General features: G+C 51.9%; 2 protein-coding genes across 7 annotated transcripts; both read left to right on the forward strand.

The window, feature by feature from the left end:
- Window positions 1–129: 129 nt before the first annotated feature.
- Window positions 130–10,504, forward strand: vwa7 (von Willebrand factor A domain containing 7). 6 transcript variants are annotated; one of them, XM_086215353.1, is made up of 18 exons: window positions 130–351; window positions 1,009–1,159; window positions 1,656–1,916; window positions 2,074–2,307; window positions 2,400–2,496; window positions 2,658–2,792; window positions 2,876–3,071; window positions 3,189–3,358; window positions 4,131–4,243; window positions 4,311–4,427; window positions 4,497–4,706; window positions 6,035–6,167; window positions 6,714–6,866; window positions 6,953–7,045; window positions 7,123–7,409; window positions 8,733–8,869; window positions 9,248–9,407; window positions 9,479–10,504. In XM_086215353.1, exons 2-18 carry the CDS (start codon window positions 1,136–1,138, stop codon window positions 9,971–9,973), a joined length of 3,015 nt encoding a protein of 1,004 aa, XP_086071479.1. In that variant the 5' UTR covers window positions 130–351; window positions 1,009–1,135; the 3' UTR covers window positions 9,974–10,504. The 6 variants fall into 6 exon arrangements, with proteins under 6 accessions (XP_086071479.1, XP_086071480.1, XP_086071481.1 ...); XM_086215354.1 differs by having other exon boundaries at window positions 9,482–10,504; XM_086215355.1 differs by lacking the exon at window positions 1,009–1,159.
- A 1,147-nt stretch (window positions 10,505–11,651) lies between these two features.
- Window positions 11,652–15,291, forward strand: LOC147253988 (sodium- and chloride-dependent GABA transporter 2-like). The gene is made up of 11 exons (XM_086215385.1): window positions 11,652–11,792; window positions 12,072–12,159; window positions 12,240–12,372; window positions 12,449–12,583; window positions 12,940–13,043; window positions 13,219–13,343; window positions 13,610–13,722; window positions 13,799–13,936; window positions 14,018–14,120; window positions 14,395–14,495; window positions 14,575–15,291. Exons 1-11 carry the CDS (start codon window positions 11,693–11,695, stop codon window positions 15,004–15,006), a joined length of 1,572 nt encoding a protein of 523 aa, XP_086071511.1. The 5' UTR covers window positions 11,652–11,692; the 3' UTR covers window positions 15,007–15,291.
- Window positions 15,292–17,821: the final 2,530 nt, after the last annotated feature.

The raw sequence follows: 17,821 nt of genomic DNA on the forward strand, positions 1-17,821 counted from the left end.
TGTTTGTAAATGCTTTCTGGAGGGAGTGATGGATGGGGGGCGGGGGGTTGGGGAGGCCTGAGTTGAACACTGGCTGGTAATATATGCAGCCCCATTGTGGCGAATCAATGCAGCGTGAGTAAATGGGGGGTGAGGAGGGGTGCAAGGCTGCAGGGGAGCTTTGACAAGAGGTCTTCAGCCCCGCGGTGTAGCCCCCTCACCAAGAAACACACTCAAGACCGCTCAGTGTCAACCGGACTTTCTTCTCGGTGTCTCCATTCTTTTTCCTCCTGAGATCACGGGCCGGAGCCCGGGGACGGACCGGTCTAAGGATATCAGAGAAGCTGATACCGGAAACTCTGACAGGTTGAGGTGAGCGTCCCCACTGTCATATCAGCGTACGTGTGGTCGCTGCTACACTTGTGGGATGGGGACCGAGGCGTTTACCGTCTGAGCAGAGAGACTCAGAGAGACACAGAGACTCAGAGGGACACAGAGAGACACAGGGACACTCAGAGGGACACAGAGAGACACAGGGACACTCAGAGAGACACAGGGAGACTCAGAGACACTCAGAGGGACACAGAAACTCAGAGGGACACAGAGACACTCAGAGAGACACAGGGAGACTCAGAGACACTCAGAGGGACACAGAAACTCAGAGAGCATGCATTGAGTTGAGAAAGTGTCTGTTTTCCATAGAAATACAATGTTCTTTAGAAAGGACTGTGGGTCTCCTGAGTGAAACTAAGCGTAGCTGTAAGGTGAAGCGCTTGTGGCGTGGAGGGTGGAAGTGCTCGTTCCTACTTGACGTGATCTCACTGGTGGAGCTCAGCAACGCTGACATCATTAACGTCCATGCAAAATGACAAACGACGTTAACGAGGATTATTAAACGTTACAAAGGTTGTGCACTGGAATATGTGTCCCTCCTGAAGGAGTAAAAGTATCTCTCTGTCTGTCTGTCTGTCTGTCTGTCTGTCTGTGTCTATGTCTCTCTGTCTCTCTCTGTCTGTGTAAAACAATCAGGTCAAGCTGATTGGCCGACTGGAGGCTCGGCAGCGCTCGTTTGTAGGGTCCTTTCTTTTGTTTCAGTCCCGCCCTTGTGAGAACATTGGCAACCAGAACAAAACCAAAGAACTGGATCTGAATAAAGATGACAAAGGACAATAGAGCCTCTGTGTGTGTGTGTGGGGGGGGGGGGGGCTTTACTGAGTCATCCAACTGTTTCACTAATTATGGCTAAATGTGTTTTACCATTTTAACTTTAATTACATGTTCTTATGTACTTCGGCAGCAGGTTCCACAAAACCGTGACATTCAATTTAAAAGCACAAGTGTTGCAGACATCTGAGTATCAACAAATAGTAATTTCATTAAAAATGCATCCCTTGGAAATAAGGAAGTAAAATTTATCACACCTCTTCTTCACTTTGAGGGCCAATCTAGTATTAAGATGAACGGTACAAGCCTCAGCTAGAAATTCACACAGCTGTTGAATGCCCGTCAATATGACCTTTGACCTCAGACCGCCAAAGTCTTCCACTTATGCTCAAGTCCAAGTTGAGGTTTGAGCCAAATTTTTAGGATGTTCACAGGTCCCATCGGTAGAGGACCAGTGAGCAATCAGCTGTCTACAGATTCAATGGCGTTAAATCTGCATGTGTTATGAGCAGTGGGATGTGACGTGGCAACTCCGCCTCCAGGACGTGATGTCACAGGTCAGCGGGAGGATGTGGGCAGGCGTTGGGAAGCAGACGTCCTGGTTCGTTCTGGCACACCTTTTCCTCCTGGCGGGACCATGCACGGCCTTTCTCCCAAACTTTTGGTCACGAGTGTTGACGCTGTCGTGGGACTCACGCACGCACCAGGACCTCACGGAGCAGGCGGTCCTCAACGTCACGCTGGAGACCCTGGGGGGCGCTGCAGAGGAGCAGGTGAGCTGATGCTGGCTCTGAGATGTATGATTGGAAGAGAGACAAGGTGAGAGTGGATGAGCCGTCTGGAGCTTTGAGGCAGCACACTTACACCTGCTGCAGGTCTCGTTCTTCTTCTGTGGTCACAATGCATCAATAACGAACCTGAATCCCTCAGAGCCGACTGGGCCGGGGCTTTTGGAGAGCTGTTGGAGAGGTGGTGAAGTCCAACGCAGCCATGGACTTCCTCAGCTCCACCAGGTCCGACCCAGTCTACCATTTTGACTCGGAGCGCGTGGACAGCGCAATGTTGATGCTGCGTCAGTTCTGGGCTCACACCCTCCTCTCAGTGCGGGCCAGTGAGTACCAGAGTGCTCGTCACAGCTTGGGCCAACTCCTGCACTCCCTGCAGGTACACGGCATCACTGGAAGTGACTCAAAAGGTGATCTTTGGTAAAGAAATGCTTTGTATTCAACCTTCTTCTTCTTCAATCTTTCATCCAGGACTTCTACAGCCACAGTAACTGGGTAGAGATGGACCAGCGCTCTATTTACCTCCACCTGCTGCATCCAGAAGAAGCCGCCATCCCTGTGGCTAAAGGTAATTATCACACCTGAGTACACCTGGGCCCACCCTGAGTCTGGTCCTACTGAAGGTTTTCCTCACCACTGTCACCAAGTGCTCGCTGGCACTTTATGAAGGTGCTCTAGACCAGAAGAGCTGCCTCTTTAAGGAACTCACTCCACAGTCGCTGTCCACAGGTGACACGCCCACCTGTATGGAGTGCTTCAGTGCTACCTGTAGGAACAACCTCCTTCCTCCCCTGACAAAGTCCCATCAGGACTCACAGCTGCTCACCACCGGCTACTTCAGCACTTCCCCTCCAAAACCTCTGGGTGTGTGAGACAAAAGAACAAAGAAACAGAATTCTCTGACGTCTCTGCAGTGATGGGCTTTGAAGAAGCTGCTTGTTTTTCAGGCAAATGTAGTCATGGAGGTATTCTGGACAGCAGCCGCTACATGGGGGCTAAAGGGGGCATCAACAAGGACAGCACCTCCCCGCTGTTCTCCCCTCATCATTACCTCCACAAGGACGCTGCCAGTCTGGCTTCTGAGGCCACGCTGGCCGTACTGAGAGACCTCCGGGACTCTGTGGGCCCTAAAACCTTCCTCAGGTTCGTTTCAAGTACTGTATGTACAGAAACAAATGACCCGCAACTTTCCGAACGCACCATTGCAGCGTCTCTAGACCTTCAGTGCATTCTCCTCTTCATTTCCTGAACCATGTCCAGACTTTTTAGCGTGCAGCAAGTTCCTGCTTTGGTGTTCGTCATGGACACGACAGGTAGCATGTTTGAGGAGATCACCGCGGCTCGACTCCGGGCCCACTCCATCATCCAGAACCGAGCCAGGCTCCCTGGACAACCCAGCACCTTTGTGCTCGTACCCTTCCATGATCCAGGTGAGAGCACAGATCCGCCCCAGCAAACACCCTCTTCTTCAGGGTCTTGAATCACTTTCAATGACTTGTGGGAATGTAATTATTTCATCAGGTGTGTATTTGATTTTTAATATTTCACTTAAATACTTCGACCTCTTTTGTTCTCTTCAAATGTGGCCATGATAATTTGAGGATTTCTGTTTCATGCTCCTCACGCGCCTCCTGAGCCTCACGGCATCGACCCTCTGTGTTGTACTGCTGTTGAATAAAACGTCACTGGAAGACAAAGAAATACATAAACCACCTGTGGCGAGGCGCATGTTAGTTCCTGACTCGTCTTTAACATAATTATTGACGCGATTTTCTGTTACACAAGATACTTTTGATAAGAAATATTAACTATTCTGGTACTCCAGCTTCCTCCACAGTCCAAAGACATCAAGAGGGGACCAGGTTAATCCAGACTCTAAATTGACCGTAGGCGTGGCTGGGAGAGCCAATGGTTGTCTGTCTCTATGTGTTGGCCCTGCCATGGACTGGTGACCTGTCCAGGGGGAAGGCTGCTGGGATAGGCTCCACCCCCACCACCCTCAACAGGAGAAGAGGGAGAACATGGAGGGAGGGAGGGATGATGGATGGAACCATTCTGAATCTAGTCTCTCGCTTCTATTCACACAAAGAAAAAAAAAGGCGTGGTGTGTGTGTGTGTGTGTGTGTGTGTGTGTGTGTGTGGGGGGGGGGTTCTCCTAAGTCCTGTTCAGTAAATGCCGACTGGCAAATTCTGGCATTACAGAGGTGGGACCAGTGTATGAGACCGACGACCCGGACCAGTTCATGCAGCACATGGACAGCCTCATGGCGCTGGGAGGAGGAGATGAACCAGAGATGTGCCTCTCCGCCATTCAGGTAGGTTTCGATCCCTCAGTATCACCAAGGTGAAGGGACCAGGTGTGTGAGAGTGGGTGTGTTTCAGCTGGCGCTCACTCACAGCCCAGCGCTGTCAGACGTCTTCGTCTTCACTGATGCTTCCCCCAAAGACGCGCACCTGTTCGACCTGGTCAAGGCCCTCGCGCTCAGCAAGCAGAGCAAGGTGAGCGATGGAGCGAACCATTGGCTCCTGTTTGGAACACCTGGTTCTCACGATCACGTTCTATCACAGGTGACATTTCTCCTGACTGAAGACCTTGACGATGCCCCCGACAGCAGAGGGAGGAAGAGGGGGGGGGGGAGGAGGAGGAGGAGGAGTAGTGATCGGTTCTCCCTCTACTCCTCACTGTCGTCCTTGTCTGGAGGACTGACGATTTTCACCACCAACTCTGACATCCACAGAGTCTCGTCCATAGTGGAGGACAACACAGCCGCTGACAAGGTAGCCAGGTGGAGGGCACCATCACCACCACCACCATCATCATCATCATCATCATCACCACCACCCCTCACCACCACCATCACCATCACCACCACCACCATCATCACCACCATCTTCACCATCATCATCACTATCACCAACATCATCATCATCATCATCATCACCATCATCATCATCATCATCATCATCACCACCACCCCTCACCACCACCATCACCATCACCACCATCACCATCATCATCATCACTATCACCAACATCATCATCATCACCATCACATCATCACCATCATCATCATCACCATCATCAACACCACCCCTCACCACCACCATCACCATCACCACCAACACCATCATCATCACCATCATCATCATCATCACCATCATCACCACCACCCCTCACCACCACCATCACCATCACCATCACCACCAACACCATCATCATCACCACCCCTCATCATCATCATCATCACCATCACCACCAACACCATCATCATCACCACCCCTCATCACCACCACCATCACCACCAACACCATCATCACCACCACCCCTCATCGCCATCCTCTGGTAGGACCCGCCTGCACCTTCAACACATGCCAGTGGAACCTGATCAGACCTGAGTCGTGCGTGGCCGCTCTGGTCTGAGAGTCTGGGACTCTTGAGACGTACCGGCTGCTCACCACCTTTGTGGTTGGTGCTGCAGGTAGAAATGTTGCCCTGAGGGTGAGAGGCAGGTGCACTCTGCAGTAGATGAAGGGCTCGATGAAGGCAGACTTCTTGATTGTCCATCCATCCATCCATCATCCCTCCATCCATGTTCTCCCTCTTCTCCTGTTGAGGGTGGTGGGGGTGGAGCCTATCCCAGCAGCCTTCCCCCTGGACAGGTCACCAGTCCATGGCAGGGCCAACACATAGAGACAGACAACCATTGGCTCTCCCAGCCACGCCTACGGTCAATTTAGAGTCTGGATTAACCTGGTCCCTCTTGATGTCTTTGGACTGTGGAGGAAGCTGGAGTACCAGAGAGAACCCAGCAGGAACAGGGAGAACATGGAGACTCACCCAGAAAGACCCCGTGCTGCAGCCGGGGCTCCACCCACAACCTTCTTGATGGGGGCCACAGTGAGGACCACTGCTCCACCGGGCCGCCCCTCACTTCTTGATTGTTTCTACAAGAATATATTCAGAAAAGTTCTGTAGTTCTTCCTCCAGTGTCTTGTGATACCGGGTTCGCCACCTTGTGTGTCTCCCTTCACACCACTGTCATGGCTTCCTTCCTTGGTACAGAGGCATGGATTCTAACCTGTGAGGTGTCTCCCTCCATTTCCAGGTGACTCTCCTCCACGTGGAGAGTGACCAGGACCAGAAATCCTCCCATTCCTTCAGAGTTGACACCTCTATAAACAACATCACGCTGCACATCAGCGGCACACTGACGGAGTGCATCCTGACTGACCCCTCAGGTAGCTTCTGTTCTTCCAGCAGCTCGTTTAAACTGACGTCCCCCCCACAAAGGGCGTTTTGTCTATCAAGTACTCACTAGTAATAGTACTGAGCTCACGAGATGTTTTCCCCTCCTGCATCACTTCCTCATGACTCCAGAATGCAGGAAGATCCAACCAGGTAAATTTAGCTTGAAGCGGAGACTGGCGAAGTCAACTAACTGCAACAGCTGGTCACACTAGTTCATTGGATTTGTTCTCCCTTCAAAGTTTTTGATCACCTGGCTGGATTAAGGAGACCTGGATTATACTGGATGACGACCTGGGGAGTTATTAAACAGATGTTTTTGGACAGTTTAGCTGTTAGCAGTCAGACTCTGTTAAAATCAAGCTAAATATACGTGTCTGGCTCTTCCTGCATTCTGGAGTCAGTAAGAAGTGATGCAGGAGGGGAAAACATCTTAGTGACTTCAATACTCCTATTAGTGAGTACTTGGAAGGTAAAACACAATTTAGGGTGAGGTCGGACCATCAATAAACCCAACCTCGTCTGGCTGTCTGTTTCAGGCCGGACCCAGGCTCTGCTGAGTGAGGAAGGTTCTCTGGCAGAGTTAGAACGCTTCCAGGGTCTGTACCGTATCTGCCTGCTTCCTCCGATCCAGCCAGGCCGCTGGGACCTGCAGGCCATGAGTGATGGACACATCACATTCAGCGTAACAGGTAAAACCTGGAATCATGGAGCTGACTCCTTCACAGATGCATGACGTCACAAAGACATGCATGTTGCCTTTGGCCTCCATCCTCAGGTGACAGCAGTGTGGATTTCCTGTATTACTTTGCCACTGTGACCAATGAGACACATCCGGGTTTGGCCAGAGTGGAAGGCAGCCCTGTGGCAGGTGAGCTGGTCATGTGATGCACAGTGCGTATTCGTGGCAAGGTGCCGCCATTTACAGTTTAACCTTCCTGGTTTCAGGTGTCCCAGCCTTTCTGGTGCTGGCTGTGACGGGTCTGGCTCCAGGTGATGAAGCCTCTTTCAGTCACGTGACACTGCTGGGAGCTGAAGGGCAGAGCCTTCAGCAGGTGTTGCTAAACTCCTCCTCCTCCTCCTCCTCGTCCTACTCTGCAGAGGAGCTGGTGGGCTGGGTGGAGTCTGTCCCTAGAGTCCCCTTCTGTGTTCAGCTCACCGGCCGAGACAGAAGGGGAAACAGGCTGGAGAGGGTTTCCACAGAAACCGTACAGCCCACTCATGTTCAGATACAGGTAAATACAGGTGGATGATGGTCCAGCCTTCCAGCATCATTACTGGACAAACTCCTCAAACCTCTGACTGACTCCAGATCAGAGTCCATCTCCTTCCAGCTGATGAGTTAGTGGTGCTGGACTACTTTTGATATCTTGGGCATCATAACATGACATTGGTAACTGTCAGTCGCTAACATCAGTCCCAGTGTATTGTGAAGTCCATGACAACATCCTCAGCTGTGGACGAGAACTCGTCCCTGAAGCTGCCTCATTCGAGGTCCTCTGATGATTCTGGTCTGTAGGCTGTGGCCGTCACGACTCAGAGATCTGAAGGAGACTGGAAACCGTGACATGATAAGCGCGGTGTCATGACCTTTGCATGTTATGATAGCCACTTCCTGGGGAAGTTGCAGAGCGTCTGCTAATTTCCTCTAATTTCCTGCTCGTGTTGAATGGGTTTGTTACCTGCCGTGAGGAATCCTGCTCTGATCCATTGTCCTAGTTCCACATGTGCTGCTCTATAGGCAGAGTCCATATAGATGTTTGTGGCGCGGCCCCCTTTTGACATCGGCTGATGTTCGTCAGCGTGACCTGTGGAGACATTTGTAGTTCTTCTTCCATACTCACCATTTGTGGTTGGGGCAGGTAACCTGTTGCTCTTTTCGCTGCTGCGTCTGCTTCTCGGTTCCCCGTTGCTACTTCTGTAGTGGCGGTGTCATGACCTTTGCATTTTATGATAGCCACTTCCTGGGGAAGCTGCAGAGCTTCTACTAATTTCCTCTCAATTTTCTGCGGGAACCCGTGGCAAGGAATGTATTGATTAATGAAAAACGTCACCGCTGACTTGCTAGCCTCCTTCTCGTCCCCATGTCCGTGTATTCTATCACAATCTCCCTGCCTGGCCTGGTCTCCAACGGAAACATACCTGTCTCGGGTTCAATGGTTGGCTAAGAGTTGGAACAGGGAACATATGGAACAGCTTTTTACCCAATTCTTTATCATGTTGACAAGAACGGATGCCACCATTCGGCGTACTTCAGCAAAACTAACAGCCACAAACCCATTTAGAAAATGTTTACTGGCAATGTCACTTTCCTCATTCATAATATGATCAGATGCTTTTCTTCAGTGTAGTCGCCCCCTGCTGGCCATCAGAAAGAAGGCAGGCTCAAGGTACTTGCACATCCTCCTGTGTTTCAGTCTGTGGTTAACCGAGTAAAACAAAGAGCCTCTTTGTCAACTAGAATTAAAAACTCTCCATGTCCCATTACGAGATTTCCTTGTCCAACCCTCCACACACGGACACAAGGTCAGACTGTCCCTCGGCCGGTGTCTCCTCAGGTGACGTCTGTCCCTCACCTGGTGCCTGGTCACAGCTCAGTGATGGACCTTAGCATCCTGAACCACGGCCCCGAGAGGCTCTTCAGCCTGACCGCTGATGATGACCACGGATATCTTCACACCAGAGGACCTCACAGGTACCACTCAGCCGGAAGACTCTCAGCCACGGAGCACGCTTGCTGTCCAGGAATCGGACAGATCCGCTCATCGGTGACAATCATGCTCCGGGATGGAGGCTCTTGTTCCCTGCCGTTGCTGCTGAAGCCACTTGAGGTTCCTCATGACTTTCCTTCCGTGTGGAGGGTGATATAGAAATAACCCTCAAACTGCTCAGGTCTCTGATGTGTGGTGTGTTGAGGACACATGATATTTTGAGCTCTTACTTCCAAAGCTTCATTTCATATTATGTCCCGACTCGCTGCTGCATGGCAGCTGTCATATACAGATCAGCAGAACTGGATGATGCGTGCGGCGGCTGTACACCTGGAACCAGAACATCTGCATTTGCGTTTCAGGTTTTCTGTTGCTGGTCGGGGGATGTTTCTCAGCCAAGTGGGCTTTCACACTCCCGCCACGGCCCGGCCCGGAGCCACAGTCACCCTCACCCTCACGGTCCAGGCTCTCGACTCTGCGGACACCAACTACGCCGTGGCCTACCTGACTGTGGTCCCTCCGGTGAGCATGCACTCACCACATCAACAGCTGATTGTTGTGTGAGTGGCGCTGACGTGGCTCTGCTGTTCCAGCAGGATCCTGACACATCTCCTCCCTCCTGCTCTGCTGCTCGAGTTCAGTCCTCCTGCCCCCCCACTTGCAGCCAGTCTACCTGGAGTGCATCTCTGGCTGTGTCAGACAGGGGGCGCTCTGGCCTCGCTGCCCTACAGCTACTGAAAGGGGAAGGAATTCTGACTTTATTCCACAACCCCCCCCACCCAAGTGACAACCAGGAAGAGGCTAAACCGCACCACCACCACAAGGCCACATTAGAGAAAGGAGACCCCCCTCTGAAGGTGTCTGAGTGGGTGGCGGGCTCCTCCCAGCCCCTGTGGTTGAGGTACACATCCACCTGCTGCGCTACTCAGGCTGAGCTGCTGGTTTGGGACGCAGCTGGAAACATGAAACGCTGCCACCTGACATCTGGTCTGCCGAGGCAGCAGGGCGGCGGCAGAGAGGCCAGTGGAGCCCCACAGACCGCCCTCTCCGGCTCCTGCTTCCTCCTGGTTCTCTGGTCTCTAGTTTGATGGGATGTCATATGATTTGCAGGTCAAGTTATAAATGTGTCGATCACTGGATTCCTGGAGCCCGGATCTGTTAGAAAAGACAGAAAAACGAGAGTTGCGATTGTAATTCTAACAGAAAACGCACTTAATAAAGAAATGAATCATTTTGAGATCAACTCTACCTTTCTTGAAAAAAAGAAAATAGCTTTCTTCAACTGGGAATTATTGGTTAAACATGAGGAATTTCCCGAAAGGTGTTCCTGAGATGCTGTGTTCATGCTAGGTGACCTTTGACCTTTGATCAAGTCCTCTGGAGTCAATGCTTCTGCATCTTCATTTCGGCTGCTAGACAGCCACTCTACCTCAGAGCCCCGCCAACGTCAAACAAGTTAAGAAGCTGCTGGAACTATGAAAACAACCCTGGGTCCCTCATGTACTCAGACTCCTCCACCTGTCCAATATGTGACTGAGTGTTCTTCAGCATGTCAGCTCTTTGACTTCATGCGTGTTCATTCCCAGGATCCTGTGGATCATTTACACCTCCGGTCAGAACTGATTAACTGGTCTGGGGAGTCGAACACCAGGACACAAAGTGACTGTCCAGGTTGAGAGGCACTCAGAACTTTTAGCCATGTTGAGCAAAATATTTGCATCACAAGAGAAAAGTGAGGAGGTGGAGGACCGAGGACACTGGGCCAACAAGGTGGAGTTCCTCCTGGCGGTGGCGGGAAATGTGGTTGGTCTGGGCAACGTGTGGAGGTTTCCTTACCTGTGCTACAAAAATGGAGGAGGTAAGGAACGATGGTGCTGGTGAGGGTGATGATGATGATGATGATGATGATGACGGTTAAAAACAGCACTGCAGGTGTGTCTGTTTGTGGTCGGTGCTCAGGTGCGTTCCTGGTGCCCTACCTGGTGTTTGTGGTGACCTGTGGCGTTCCTCTGTTCCTACTGGAGACCGCCATCGGCCAGTACACCCAGGAGGGGGGCATCACCTGCTGGAGGAGGCTGTGCCCGCTGGCAGAAGGTCCACTCACGAAAAATCAGGAGATTGTTTGTGATTTGATCCAAATGATGATGCGTTGGCCTCCACCAAGGAGGGCATGTGGTCGCTGGCATTGCTCTGTTAGCATGATAGCGTATGAGGGCGTTCTTCAAGCACGGTAGAGGTGCTGAGAATGGGTCAGATGGGTCGTGGCGCCACCAGGTGGCAACAGGAAATGACCTGTGTTTTTACAGACTGATGTCCTCCTCGGGGGTCAACCGGATCCTCTCTGATGTGGTCAGAACCTCCCTCAGAACTTGGTGACAGGTCACTGAGAAGACTGAGAGGTTCCTGTAGCCTGGAGGCGGCCATGTTTGATTTGACCATTGAACAGGAAACTGTAGATGACAAGCTGAATCTAATATCTCTCTCTTTCTCTCTCTCTCTCTCTCACACACACATACACACACTCACACTCTTGGTGGCTCCAAGCACCTCGAGCTGGGGGTCAAAGGTCATGTTGGGGGAGTGTTTTCTAGTAGTGTGGAGTGAGAGATGCAGTGGCACATCACCTCCACCTCCTCCGTCTCATTCTGGTGTAGTTTCCGTTTCCTCTGAAGTTTCTCTGGGTCTGTCGGCGCTGCTTCAGCGTGTCGGTCTGACTCAGCAGCAGTTTCCGTGGTGGATGAAGCTGGTTTATCTGGTGGGTCTCAGGTATCGGCTACGGTGGCCAGCTGATCCTCTTCTACAGCTGTATGACCTACATCATCATCCTGTCCTGGGCTCTGTTCTACCTGGTGTTCTCCTTCAGCTCCCAGCTCCCCTGGGCCAGCTGTAGCAACCACTGGAACACCGGTAAACCCTCACCATCCAGCCACCCTGCAGGTCCTGTGGGTCACAAAATTTACCGAGTTCAAGTCTGAACTCTCAGTTGCATTTATATAACTCAGACTAATACACAAGACACAACTGTTAAGGTCTAATATTTCAGAATTGCTAATAAAAGGAAGTGGAGAGATTAAAGAGATCTCAGCTCATCGGTGAAGGTGACTTCACTTCTAAAGTAGCGAAGTGTGAGTTTACGGACGCGCTGAGGATCATCAACCACGTCTTGACCTGTCTGGCGTCTTCCAGAGAACTGTGTGGACTTTCAAACAAGAAACGGAACCTTGGAGGAGCTCAAGCACACCAACTCAAGTTCTGCTGCAACAGAGTTCTGGGAGTAAGTGGACATCCTTCATGTTCCGTCTTCTTTGAAAATCCATTTCAGTATATTTTGAATCTTGTGATTCTTCCACCTAGACGGCGAGTGCTCCACCTCTCCGGGGGGATGGAGGAGGTCGGCAGCATCAGGTGGGAGGTGCTGCTCTGCCTGATCTCCATGTGGGTCATCTGCTATTTTTGCATCTGGAAAGGAGTCAAATCTACAGGAAAGGTAAGAGACCTCTCAGGCCTAAAACTGCAGTGGATGCATTCATTTGAAGTACCCCCCCCCCCCCCCCCCCCCCCAGGTGGTGTACTTCACTGCCACCTTCCCCTACGTGATGCTGGTGACTCTGCTGATCCGGGGACTCTCTCTTCCCGGAGCCCTACAAGGAGTCCTGTTCTATCTTCTGCCTGAACCCTCGCGACTCGCCGACCCTCAGGTGATGACTCCACATCAAACTGATGGCGTAATAACGTTCATCATAACAATAATAATATGGACAACTGAGGCAGAGTACCAATACTTCCTCACTGACGGTTCGGTTCCATCGTCTGTGTAGAACTCAACTCATTCTACTGCCTCTTCTATAATTCTAAGGTCAGCTTTTCCATTGTCAAAGGTCATGTGACCTGGAGATCAATACTAGATTTAGTTACTGCATAAATAAGAGATTTTCCTGTCACGTGTACGAGGTGTGTATTTCCTGTGTATATAGACAGTGTATTTGTACACCAGTAGGTGAGACTTGACGTACCGTGTCCAAGTACTGACCCGTGTATTCTGCATGTGGATCAGGTGTGGATGGAGGCGGGGGCTCAGATCTTCTTCTCCTACAGCGTGGGGGTGGGCTCTTTAATCGTTCTGGGCAGCTACAACCCTCACAACAACAACTGCTACAGGTGACAGGGAACTCAGCAAAAAAGTAGTGTGCAGTGAATGTGACCTTTGACCCCAAACTCTTACTGCTTTGATGTATCTGGTTCACCGGCACGAGCTGGACCGGGACTCTGAGCACGGCTGGCGGCGGAGCGGAGCAGCAGAAGTGAGGCTAAAACAAACCGTGTGTGTTTGCAGGGACTGTTTGTGGTTGTGTCTGCTGAACAGTGGAACCAGCGTGGTGGCGGGCCTCGCCGTCTTCTCTGTGCTGGGATTCATGGCACGTGAGCAGGACGTTCCCATCACAGAGGTGGCAGAGTCAGGTAATGCACGGCCCCGGAGAGGGTCAACACAACGTCACATGACATGGCTACAACGGGAGGAGGGAGGCTGAAGGAGGAGTGGAGCCCCGGTGCTGCGCAAGAACGGAGAACTGATCACCGGTCCAGAGACAGAACCAGTGATCAGGCCCGGTGGGCCGGCACCAGCTCCCATCCCAGTTAGCTGCTCTTCTCTCCTGGCCCAACATTTCTTGACTGAACCACGGCACAGAGCCGCTCTAGCTGGGTCTTCCTTCTGTCGTTTGCAGGTCCAGGCCTGGCGTTCATCGCTTACCCCCAGGCCGTGGCCCTGATGCCCCTCCCACAACTCTGGTCCATCTGTTTCTTCGTCATGCTCATCCTCTTGGGCCTGGACACTCAGGTACGACCTCCATGGCTTCCTGTTGGGAGTATTTATGGGGAGGGGGCTGACTCCAACCGGTCTTGTCTCTGTCCAGTTTGTCGCCATGGAAGTGGTGATGACTTCCATCATAGATCTGTTTCCTGCGGTGATGCGCAGAGCTGGTAGACGGGAACGTCTCCTCCTGCTCTTCTGCCTCACGTGCTTCGTGTCTCAGCTCGTCATGGTCACTGAGGTCTGTATGTGGGGGCACATGAGCTGTGATGACGTGGTCCCCAGCGGGCTGACAGGAGTCCTGGTCTGCTGTGGTTTCCAGGGAGGGTTGTACATCTTCCAGATGCTCGACTACTACGCCTGTAATGGAGCCTGCATCCTCTTCCTGTGTGTGTTTGAAACGCTGGCGCTGGGTTGGATATTCGGTAGGTCAGTTGATGCAGGTAAGACAACCAATGACAGTCCAGTGTTACAGTGAGTCACTTCCCATGATGCAACACAGGTTTTACATCCTGTCTGGAAAACAGCTGATTCTTTTCAACAGGCTTTCTGATATTTGTAGCATTGAAACATCTTTAAGTGAGATAACGCTGGTGACATCATCCTGGTGACGTCACAGGAACCGGACATGTAGATCAGTTACAGCGAGCCATCACAACATTTCTGCTCTGGCTGATGTGGTTCTCATTTCCTGTGAAGGAGCCGAGCGTCTGTGCGCCATCATAGAGGACATGACAGGTGTGCGCGCCAACCGCTTCTTTAAACTCTGCTGGCTCTACCTCACGCCGCTCGTCTCACTGGTGAGGTGGACTCCTGACTGTGGCGGAGAATTCCAGCCTCCCCACATACAACAACAACATAGCATCTTTGTGTTGCCAGGGCTCCTTCATATGTTCTCTAGTTGAGTACCAGCCTCTGACCTTCAACCACTGGTACGTCTACCCGGCCTGGGCCCACGTGCTGGGCTGGGTTATGGCCCTCTCCTCCATCCTCCTGGTTCCGGGGCGGGCACTGTATCTGCTGAGTACCGGGACTGGAACCCTCCGTCAGGTGGGACAATGGAACGGAACTCAAGCTGATTTGTTAGGGCCTGAGCCCGGAGGCACTCGCTCGACACACTCGCCACTCGCTCGACACACTCGCCACTCGCTCGACACACTCGCCACTCGCTCGACACACTCGCCACTCGCTCGACACACTCACCACTCGCTCGACACACTCGCCAATTCAAAACTTACTTTGACCCCTAAACACTCTCAAAAACTACACACATCGGGTGCAGCGAAAAAGCTGCAGCAATCTACTCAATAGCGCCACCTACATAAACAAAAAACCCTGCCACGACCTGTAGGAATGTCCTACAGACATGGGACTAACACTGTCTTATTCGTCTCATCGAGACGGACAAATCATACACTGACACCCCTGACCTCACTCTAACAGGACGTCCACAATTTGGACACAAATGTCTAATTTGGGACAATTTTGCGCCCCAAACAAACGCTATCTCCTCCTTGGGCGTTCATGGTATCGCTTCCAAAACTTCATCCATGACTCTCCAAACTCTGCGGATTAAAAGTTGTTAAAAGTTATGAAAAGTTTTTATAAAGCGTAAACGGTTTGGGTTTTACAAGCCGTCAAAGTGGGGGAGACACGTTTCACCTTCCAATGGAAGCCTATGGGGAGATGGTGTCCTCTCAGGTTCATACTGTCAAACAAACGCTTCTCACGTCTACACCATCCATCCCACAGCTCTACCAACCACACCACTGCATTCCTGACAAAAACCCCTCAGAGAACATGGTGTTCTGTGTCCCTCTGGACCAGCATATGCAGACTTCTTCCTCTTGTCCCACTCCAGTCCTGGTGCTCCTCCTCTCTCTCCACTCTAGCACAGATCAGAGACAGAGCAGTGGGGGAGGGGTTCTTAAAGGGCCAGCTCTCAGCTCTGCTCTCACTCTAGCACAGATCAGAGACAGAGCAGTGGGGGAGGGGTTCTTAAAGGGCCAGCTCTCAGCTCTGCTCTCACTCTAGCACAGATCAGAGACAGAGCAGTGGGGGAGGGGTTCTTAAAGGGCCAGCTCTCAGCTCTGCTCTCACTCTAGCACAGATCAGAGACAGAACAGTGGGGGAGGGGTTCTTAAAGGGCCAGCTCTCAGCTCTGCTCTCACTCTAGCACAGATCAAAGACAGAGCAGTGGGGAGGGGTTCTTAAAGGGCCAGCTCTCAGCTCTGCTCTCACTCTAGCACAGATCAAAGACAGAGCAGTGGGGGAGGGGTTCTTAAAGGGCCAGCTCTCAGCTCTGCTCTCACTCTAGCACAGATCAGAGACAGAGCAGTGGGGAGGGGTTCTTAAAGGGCCGGCTCTCAGCTCTGCTCTCACTCTAGCACAGATCAGAGACAGAGCAGTGGGGAGGGGTTCTTAAAGGGCCAGCTCTCAGCTCTGCTCTCACTCTAGCACAGATCAGAGACAGAGCAGTGGGGAGGGGTTCTTAAAGGGCCGGCTCTCAGCTCTGCTCTCCACTCTAGCACAGATCAAAGACAGAGCAGTGGGGGAGGGGTTCTTAAAGGGCCAGCTCTCAGCTCTGCTCTCATTCTCGCACAGATCAGAGACAGAGCAGTGGGGGAGGGGTTCTTAAAGGGCCAGCTCTCAGCTCTGCTCTCACTCTAGCACAGATCAGAGACAGAGCAGTGGGGAGGGGTTCTTAAAGGGCCAGCTCTCAGCTCTGCTCTCACTCTAGCACAGATCAAAGACAGAGCAGTGGAGGAGGGGTTCTTAAAGGGCCAGCTCTCAGCTCTGCTCTCCACTCTAGCACAGATCAAAGACAGAGCAGTGGGGAGGGGTTCTTAAAGGGCCAGCTCTCAGCTCTGCTCTCCACTCTAGCACAGATCAAAGACAGAGCAGTGGGGAGGGGTTCTTAAAGGGCCGGCTCTCAGCTCTGCTCTCACTCTAGCACAGATCAAAGACAGAGCAGTGGGGGAGGGGTTCTTAAAGGGCCAGCTCTCAGCTCTGCTCTCATTCTCGCACAGATCAAAGACAGAGCAGTGGGGGAGGGGTTCTTAAAGGGCCAGCTCTCAGCTCTGCTCTCATTCTCGCACAGATCAAAGACAGAGCAGTGGGGGAGGGGTTCTTAAAGGGCCAGCTCTCAGCTCTGCTCTCATTCTCGCACAGATCAAAGACAGAGCAGTGGGGGAGGGGTTCTTAAAGGGCCAGCTCTCAGCTCTGCTCTCACTCTAGCACAGATCAAAGACAGAGCAGTGGGGAGGGGTTCTTAAAGGGCCAGCTCTCAGCTCTGCTCTCACTCTAGCACAGATCAAAGACAGAGCAGTGGGGGAGGGGTTCTTAAAGGGCCAGCTCTCAGCTCTGCTCTCACTCTAGCACAGATCAGAGACAGAGCAGTGGGGGAGGGGTTCTTAAAGGGCCAGCTCTCAGCTCTGCTCTCACTCTAGCACAGATCAGAGACAGAGCAGTGGGGGAGGGGTTCTTAAAGGGCCAGCTCTCAGCTCTGCTCTCACTCTCTGATCAGACTCAGGCTTCTAACTCCTCAACTACAAGGCCTCCACCCTGGACCAGGACACCCTGGGGTTCAGGCCAGGGCTCAGGCCCTCACAACGCTGCTTGCAGCTTTAATTACTCATGATTTCCTTTGCACAGCCTTTCTTCCTAAATCAGCAGGGAACAAAAGGTTACATGGAGTTTGAGTATCGGCCAAATCAAGGACCAGATCAGCATCCGTCTGAGACTTGGTGACGGGAATGCACCAAAATAGCAACTGCAGTGAAAAAAAACACTTAACATTTTGTCCATTTGTTAGCGCCTCCGTGGCCTGTGCTGTCCCGAGCAGTCCGCCAGCTTGCCGAGCCACAGGAAAGAGCCGATGCTGGAACTCTTGGATGGGGAGGGACTGGAACGCTTCGCCGCTCCAGAGACGGTTGATGAAAGAGCTCTGCAACAACTGGACACAAGATGTGGCAGTGGAAGCTCTGACGACTGATCATGAAGCTCCCGTTCCTGCTTCATGTTTCACGTGCTAGTACTTTCACACACAATTATGCACAATTGATCTCCACAATTGTGATTATGATCTCAAATTTAACACTAAAAATACAATGTACACTGACTGAAA

The sequence above is a fragment of the Aulostomus chinensis genome, chromosome 10 (assembly GCF_037954235.1).
Source record: "Aulostomus chinensis isolate RoL2024-O1b breed Wild chromosome 10, RoL_Achi_v1.0, whole genome shotgun sequence".
Lineage (NCBI taxonomy): Eukaryota > Metazoa > Chordata > Actinopteri > Syngnathiformes > Aulostomidae > Aulostomus > Aulostomus chinensis.